This window comes from Sturnira hondurensis, unplaced genomic scaffold, assembly GCF_014824575.4.
Source record: "Sturnira hondurensis isolate 20B ecotype Veracruz unplaced genomic scaffold, ASM1482457v3 Scaffold0021214, whole genome shotgun sequence".
Classification (NCBI taxonomy): domain Eukaryota; kingdom Metazoa; phylum Chordata; class Mammalia; order Chiroptera; family Phyllostomidae; genus Sturnira; species Sturnira hondurensis.
This window is the reverse complement of record NW_028093845.1, coordinates 6,443,970-6,452,481: the sequence shown is the minus strand read 5'-3', so window position 1 is coordinate 6,452,481 and position 8,512 is coordinate 6,443,970. Positions and strand designations below refer to the sequence as shown.

The 8,512-nt window shown below is 42.4% G+C and overlaps 1 protein-coding gene across 7 annotated transcripts in view; it reads left to right on the top strand.

The window, feature by feature from the left end:
- Positions 1-1,077: 1,077 nt before the first annotated feature.
- The window catches only part of SEC24B (SEC24 homolog B, COPII component), a 103,659-nt gene continuing 96,224 nt past the window's right edge, over positions 1,078-8,512 (top strand). For 5 of the 7 annotated variants that reach the window (XM_037031841.1, XM_037031840.1, XM_037031839.1 and 2 more), the window contains exon 1: positions 1,079-1,464. In XM_037031841.1, the coding sequence (XP_036887736.1) occupies positions 1,338-1,464 (127 nt within the window). In that variant the 5' untranslated portion in view covers positions 1,079-1,337. Of the gene's footprint in view, positions 1,465-8,512 lie in introns of all 7 variants that reach the window. The other 2 variants (XM_037031837.1, XM_037031835.1) reach the window with 1 other exon arrangement.

Genomic DNA, 8,512 nt, shown 5'->3' with positions numbered 1-8,512 from the left:
TGGGAGGCTCATTTCCCTCCACACACCTCTAATTAAAATGGGTTTCCTACACTCAGAAGAATACATGCTAGGGGCAGAAAAGCAGTTGTCTTGGCGCTCCCTTATGCACATGATGGTTGCCCTTAATCCAGAGCTTTTTTTTCTGAACCATTTTTTCAAAGGACTCCTGGAAAGTGTTGGAATTTGTAATTGTGTAATCTTGATGAAGCAGAATGTGATCTTCGGTTCATACGAGCTTAGGTTTCTGTGAATCTGGAAAGCCTGTGAGAAAGGGCTTGCCTTTTTTGGACATACGGAGCATGATGTAGTGTTGAAATCCTAAAACTCTACAGTTTTCCAACCACTGAAATCCTTTTGTAACTCAACCAAAAGGAAGCTCTGCATTAGTCTAAGATGATCAACACATTTTGTATTTTGCATAATCATTCGGTTATTTAGACTTATCATTCTGTAAGTATCATTTTGCTAGATCCCACTCTGAATGCGATGTTTCTGAGCAATCTTATTTCTCATACAGAATAATGATGGCACTCTCCAAGACTGCAAAACCACTTGGGTAATTGTAGTCTAGAGGGTGCTTGCCAGTTAGCATGCGGGACTGGCCAGAGATTCAAAGATTTCACTAGTGTAGACAAAGCAAACAGAGTTCTGGCTTTCAATTTTACATCTTCTGAACACCAAACCAATGAGTCAATCCTTCACAAAATTCATGAGGAAGATACGTTTGTCTTCTAGTTTAGTTTCCCTTACTCCATTTTCCCCTTTCCTTTCCCTAGAGTTAAGTCAGTGGGAGTTTTGAACAATGCTGTTCTGATTGAGATTCGTGTTAATCGAACCCAGCCTGGCTCTACGAAGCGAGGGTGGGTGGGGTCAGTCTGGCCTGGGCTCTGGACGTCACCCGCAGCCGGCCTCCGCCCCCGGATATAGCCAGCCCTAAGTCCCCCAGTCCTACCCATCTCCAGCCCTCCCGTCCCCGGGCGGTAGTGAGGCCCAGGCCCTGCCCCGCCTCCAGCGTGGGCTCGCCGGCTCCGGCCTGCAGGGGGCGTGGCAGCAACAGGGTTCCGGCAGAGCCCACGGGGAGTCGCCGGGTGTGGGAGTCCCGTGGTTTGGGGCTCGGGCTGGGAGTGGTGGGCCAGGTTCCCCCCGTCGCGGTGGCTAGCTGACCTTGGTGGCGGAGCAAGACCCCTAGCCCCGGCCCTGGGTGACTCCCACGGTGACGCTGGCACGTTCCTTCCACTTCCTCTCGCCTCTTCGGCCCCGCCTTCCCTTCCTTCCGCCCACCTCCTAGCTGCGGAGCCGCCGCCGCCACCGCAGCCACCGCAGCCACCGCTGCCGTCATGTCGGCCCCCGCCGGGTCCGCTCATCCCGCCGCCAGCGCCCGCATCCCGCCCAAGCTTGGGGGAGCCGCCGCCTCAGGAGCCGCCGCGGGCCCGGGTGCCGGCCCGGCGCCGCACCAGCAGAACGGTGAGACAGGTGGTCTTGTGGGGCGCGGGGCCTAGGCCGAATGGGCGGCCTACGGAGCCGCATCCATCGCCCCAGGCGGGGCGGGCCGAGGCGTCGTGGTCCCGGCGGTCGTGGGTACGGGGCGGGGACCAGCGTGGGGAGGGGCGCCCTGCGTGGGGGAGGGGCCGCCCTGGAAAGCCGGGGCCGGGACTGTTTACGTAATGTAACTCTAGGCCCGAAACCGCTGGGGGCCTGGAGTTGCCTGGTGCGGGCCACCATTCCTTGAATCCTGCCCGGGTACAGCGAGTTGTCTAGAGCGACCCCTGACCGGAGGGACCGGGTCCGGAACGGAGGCCGTCGAGTGCGCGGTCTGGGGAATTCTGGGGTGGCCACGGAGCTGGGAGGATTGTGCTCCTCCGGACTCAGGAAAACTCTGACTTGTGCGGCCTGGCGAGCATGCTGCCTTGAAAGGAGCTGCAGTCAAGTTTGTGGACAAAAGGGTGTAAATATGCAGCCTAAGTGTAACTGTAACCCTGACCCACTTTGGCCTCTAGATAGTCGTTGCTGCTGCAGCTGCTGCTCCAGAGGTTGGAGTTCGCTCATCGTCGTGTTTGAAAGCGAGCAGGTGTCAAATGGGTTTAAACGAATGCCCTTAGATTGAGTGGGCTCCCCCGCCCCAGTTTCACGTTCGGAAATACAATAAACGTGCCGGAGTTGGCCCTACTTTGAGGCCAGGCCGTCTTATTGTCGGCAGCCAAAGCAACGTGAAAGCCGCTTTCACACTGAGGTCGTAGGCGGCGAGTGTGCAGTAGTTTCAAATGAAGAATGGTCATGTCTAGGATATCCATTTCCTGGTTTTGAGATGTGGAATGTTCACGGATGGGGCAGGGAAAGGCAGGACTCTCTTTACAGACTTGGTAATATTTCAGAAGAGAACCCTCCGAAGTAACTGACGGAAAACTTTAGAAAGATATCACTCTAGCGTTTGTAAGAGAACAAAGCTGCACTGGTACTCTTCAAAGAATTGTAGGACCGACCTATTTTATCCGAGTTGTTAGTGAAAATTTGCTGGGCTTTATAAATCAGTTCAACCAACATCTAATTTTTTGTAACATGCTTTTCAGACGTGAAGTGTATCGATTATTCGGGAATTAGAGGTTGAATTTTTTTCATAAGCCAAAGATAATGTGCCCTGGCTGGCGTAGCTCAGTGAATTGAGCGCGGGCCTGCGAACCAGAGGATCGCGGTTCGATTCCCAGTCAGGGCATATGCCTGGGTTGCAGGCCAGTTCCCGGCAGGGGCCAGTTGCCAGCAGGGGATGCAGGAGAAACAACCATACATTGAAGTTTCTCTTCCTCTCTCCTTTCCTTCCCCTCTAAAGATAAATAAATAAAATATTTAAAAAAAAAGATGATGGCTTAGCCTTAATATCTTTTGGGTCAGCCGTACTTATCCATATTGCATGCTTTACCTCCATTAGTTGCTGTTTAATGGGTTTGAATGTGAATAGTTTTGTAAGTATTGTACGGCTGCCTGGAACGTGCATAAAGATATTTGTGAGGTCTTTTTTTCTTGTAAATTTGATGGAGATTCTTGTTTTTTTTTTTCAATAGCTTTGCCTATGAAGGAACTGAAACACATGATAATTTAAGAAAAGATCCCAAGTGTTTAGAATATTGTCTTTTCTTGATTTTCTGAATATGCATTATTGTCTTAACAAAAAAATAAAAAATTTTTTATTGAATTTATTGGGATGACATTGGCTGATAATTAATGAACAAATTTTAAGTGGTAAATATTTATCTTAGCCTTACAAATTTTATGAACGCTCAGGAGATGCCAGGATATTAATTGTAATTGGAGTGTTAAATCTGTAAGAACAAATCAGTTAATATATTTAGAAGTCAAATATAGTTGATGTTTGATTTCTGCTGTTGATATAATCATTCCATTAAGGTAATCAATACATTGTAACATTTTTGCCTGTTTACCACTTGGGGACTCAAGATTAGCCTAGTGGGTAGGACAGAATCTTTGCCTTTCTTCTAAATTGACCTATATTTTGCTGACAGTTAAGTTGGTTACCATCTTGAGGAGTTGGATGGGTAGGGGTAGGAGGGCAAGTGTTATATCTCCATAGAGAGGTTACAGCATGAATAGAAGTCCTAGCATTGGAGAAGCGGAAATGGTGTGGTGCTAGCTGGTAGGGAAAACCCAAGGCATTTGAGTTTAAAGGGACCAGATTGAAGAAAGACCTTAAATATTGTTCTACAGAATTTGAAATTAATGTCAAGAACTAGTGTCAACTTTTTGTTTTCTTTCTGGTGGAAGAAAGTAGTTTAACCAGAGAAATAGCAAGATCAAGTCTGTTTTTGTTTTGTTTGCTAGTCTTAGAAAAAAATAGCTTTTGCTATTTGGTATTGGCATCTGTAGGTAATGATTAAGCAGTTATTTGTGTTGTGATTTCTTTGCCCTACATAAACTAGTTTGGCTTTTCATGTACATCTCTAGAATTCCAGACTCTTTTTAAAAATTTGAAAAACAAATAGGTCAGAAGTATGAGTGTGAAACATCATAGAAAACAGAATTGTAAAACTGGAAAGTTACCTAGAGAGCACTTAACTGGTTATCAAACCTTTTAAGACATTTGTTTTTCCAAAGGAAATTGGGTGTGGAGCCCTGGCTGAGAAAGCAATAAAAAACTGAACTGTTGTTAAAATGGAAGTGGAAGTCCAGGTGTTTTTGGAATGCAATCTGAAGAACATCTAGTCCACTTCTCTGATTTTACAGATTAAAATCATGACCCTGACCCTAGCTGGTGTGGCTCAGTGGATAGAGTGACAGCCTGTGAACCAAAAGGTCACCGGTTTGATTCCTGGTCAGGGCACATGCCTGTGTTGAGGGCCAGGTCCCCAGTTGCATGCATGTGAGTGGCAACCAATTGATGTATCTCTCTCACATCGATGTTTTTCTGCCTCTCTTTCTCCCTTCCCCGCACTCTAAAAGTAAATAAATAAAATCTTCTAAAGATATCATCACCCAGAAAGGTTAGTGATGTTTCTCCCTTGTAAGTTGCGTGAGAGTAGCAGTTTGATCTGTCTCTTGTTCGCTGCTGTGTATTCAGGGCCTTGAACAAATTCTAGGTGTTCATTAAACATTCCTTTTATGAAGTCTACCTTTCACTCTAATTCCAAGTCCAGATCTCTTTCTCTCCTTAAAGTTTCTTTTTAGAACTTCGACATTAGAAATGTAGGGAATGGAGAGGCAGAAAACTGAGACTTCATTATAACTTTTACTTATTTTTCAGGTTTAACTGTTAAACATGCTTTTCCCACTTATTGGAAGGTAAGAGTTGACTTCTTTGAATCTATGAAATATTTCTCTTAAATTCTGTTTCTTGGAGTTCTATTTCTACACTTTAGTTTTTCATTTAGCAGAATACGAGCTTTTAGAATTATTTGCATTTCCATGTGAAGTATTAGGTGAATATTTTTTTCAACTTTCACTCTTACTCTGACTTGAGAATCCTTCCAAGTCCAAGTCCTCAAACAAGGGAAGATTGTGAAATAATATCCTGGTAATGATGATGTAACTCAAAATTTCTTCCAATTGACTTGAATTGAAAGGGGCCTTTAAAATTTGGTGGGTTAGTGGCAGGTAGGCCAGCCAAATTTAATAATAAACTATCACTGTTTAATTCTGCTTTTAGGAAGTAAATGGTGCTCATTTCTTCTTTCCATATGCCTTTTCTAAAAATGATACTGGCAGTTATCTTTTTAAAAATTTTGTGTATATCTACTTTTGGAGAGAAGGGGAAGGAGGGAGAAAGAGAGGGAGAGAAACATCAATGTGTGAGAGATACATTGATCCTTTGCCTCTCACACTCCCCCAGCTGGGGACCTGTCCCACAACCCAGGCATGTGCCCTGGCTGGGAATCAAACCTGCCACCCTTCAGTTCCCAGGCAGCTGCTCAGTCCACTGAGCTACACCAGCCAGGGCAGTGGCAGTTATCCTTTTAATTGTCAGTAAGGAAAGAAAGAGGAGATAGTAATGGGAATTATTTGAATTCATTAGGGAAGATATAAATAAACACCCCATTCACTCAGCAACGCTATCTGGTCAGTTAGTAAGAAACCCTTCAACTTTGAGAGCACATGCAAAATTTAAAATGATATAAATCTCCCTAGTGTGTCTGAGATAAGTGCCTTTTGATCAGAGAGACATTTGTGTCTTGGGTTTCTAGTCTTCCTTTATAGCTAACAAGAGCATTGGGTCCCCTCTTGAAGATACTGCCAATAGTATTATGTAACTATTTGGATACGTAATTTCCTTCTAGGTTGATTAATGGCTATCTCAAGGGACTTAAAAAATGTTCACTCCCTATATAAATAAGTGTCTTTTGTCTAAGTTTAATCTTCTTGTCTATTGCTAAATATATTTGCAGTCTTTTCATTCCCACCTCACCTCTTCTCCCTCTCCTATAGATTTCTGAGATTATATCTGTAATAGTTTTTGTAAACCACGTTGATTGCCATTGATCCCAGTATTTCAGCTAGCTTCATCTTTCTGATTTCATCTACAAACCCTGAAGTGTTGGGATTCCAAAGATAGTGAAATAGAACAGATTTTGAGCCAGTCTTCAATGGACTTCCCTGAAAATGAGAGCCATCTTCAGTCAGTACTCTATGTTAGCACAAATCGTGTTACATTCAGCTCTGGGGAAGCCAGTGTTTCTCATAGGCTGGGTATACTCAGAATTGTCAGTGTGTGGGCTAGTGAAAAGGTTGTAGGCTTTGATTCAGCCTGGAGCAAATTATATAACATCTTTGAGTGTTCTTGTGGATTGAGGGGATTACAATAATTGAAATACTATTTTTAAAGTACCTGATGCTTAGCAAATGAGAGTCCCTTCATTCAGTTTCCTTTAGAACACCAGGATATAAATTGTTCACATGGCAGAGACCTTGTGAGTTTTCCTTGTCATATTCCCAGTGTAAGCATGCAGTAGGAAATCAAGTGAGCAAGTGAACTTGGCTTCATATTTGTTACTGCTTTTGAAAACTGGCCATTGAAAGGATGTGTGTGTGGTTACCTCTCCCTACCCTTTTCTTTTGTATTTAAGGCTCAGTGACTATTTTAGTTTTTCTGTTTTTTTCTTATACTGCTCAGCCCTCCCTTCCTCCCACTAATCCACTTTTGGGAGGTTTCCTGTAAATAGGTCATCTACTTCAGCTAGCTGGCTTGCTGGAAGTTTTCTAAAGTTGTATACTAAACACTGCTCCTATAGAACTGAGCAAAATCAGAATGAAGTAAGGAGGGGAGAGGGTGTAGTAAAATGCTTTGCCTAGCCAGTGGCCAAGTCTTAACTTGCTTGTTTTTTCTAATATTTCTGAGAAACAGGTATTGTGAAATGAGCTTTGGAACCTGCAGTGCTTGGTTTCTTCACTACTTACCAGTTTTTTGAATTTGTATGAATTAGTGAGCTTTCTTTGCCCCTGTTTATTTGTCTCTAAAACGATAATATTGGTATTTCACAAGATTGTGAGAATTATATGGAGTGATATATAGAAGAGCAAATAGTATTGTCCCTGGCATGTAGTATTACAGGAAAACCTATACTTAATGCAGTGAGATTTCATCCAAATAATTGCATAGGCTGTGTCAGTAGACTCTTGTCTGCCAGCAGGGATTGTGACAGTTACCTTCATAACCATTAGTCTTTCTTTAGAAAGAATGATCCGAAGTATCCAGATGTGATTGGGACTTCCCCATCTTTTAAATCACTAAGGTTTCTAATTGCAGATCTTTTTCAGTGGTGCATATAAATGTGTTTGTACATACATATTTCTTATGCTTGTAAAAAAATCTGTACTTTAGCAATATTATTGATACTTCATTGGCAGGGTAATATACTTTAAAATATTCAATAATCAGTACTACATGTACTGACAGGATTCTGTAAGCCTGTAATATGCCAGGCATTCATTCATGCTGTGGTTGCTGGATCATGAGGAGGTCTTGGGGCAAGGGGCCAGCATGGTAAGGCTTAACAAAGAGTCAGGGTCAGTCAGGGCTGACTGTTTACTTACTGGCTCAAGCATTTTAATATTTTATCAAGAATGATTGTTAAAATGTATACTGACTAAATATTGACCTACTTCTTGATAGTCCTGTGGTGAATGAATTATTGGGTTGGCCAAACAGTCTGTTTAGTTTTTTCCATAAAATAAAAGACACATTTTTCATTTTCACCAATAACTTTATTGATTTGGATATTTTGAGTATGTCAGCTACCCTGCCCCATTGGTTTCTAGTGGGTGGAGGCCGGGGCTGCTGCTCACCATCTTCCAGCACATAAGGCAGCCCCACAGCAAAGAATTATTTGGTCAAAATGTCCATAGTACCAGGAAATTTCACAAACCACTTTTGACACAATCAGTCACAGTACCTTCTCTATATACTACACAAACCTTTTTTTTGCATTTTGGTTGTGTTTTTACCTTTCTTGAAATAATAAAGCATAATATGCCTAAAAAGTGTATTTTCTTCCATCTTCAATATTAAAATAGCTGCACAAAAATTCACCAATTTTGATAAGCTTTTTAATGCATGCTGATATGACAGCTGTCACAGTGCAGTCTAACAAAATTGTTTCAAATGAAGTTAAAGACAATTAAGCATTGTCAACTTTTTGGCCAACCTAATACATTCCTAGATCTGATTCTGCCTCTCCAAATACAGGATAAAGGAGCTTGTACTTTGCTGACTTTGATATTCTTTTACAGATAATGAAAACCCTTAATCTAACCTTTAAAAAAGTACTGAAATTTGATTCAGGGAAAAACCAATGAAACAAATTATTGTTGATATTTAAAATGTTGCATCTCTGTTAAGTGGTGGGAGTGAGGAAACTCATTAATTTAAAGAAAGCTTATTACTGCTTTTTGGACAGTACCTCAGTGTTCCATAAAATACTTGCTTTGTAAATTTTTATATTTATGTCAAGTTTGCTTAAAGCAGGAATAGAATCAGTTTTCCTTTGACATGAATGTAGTCTCTGTAAGGAGA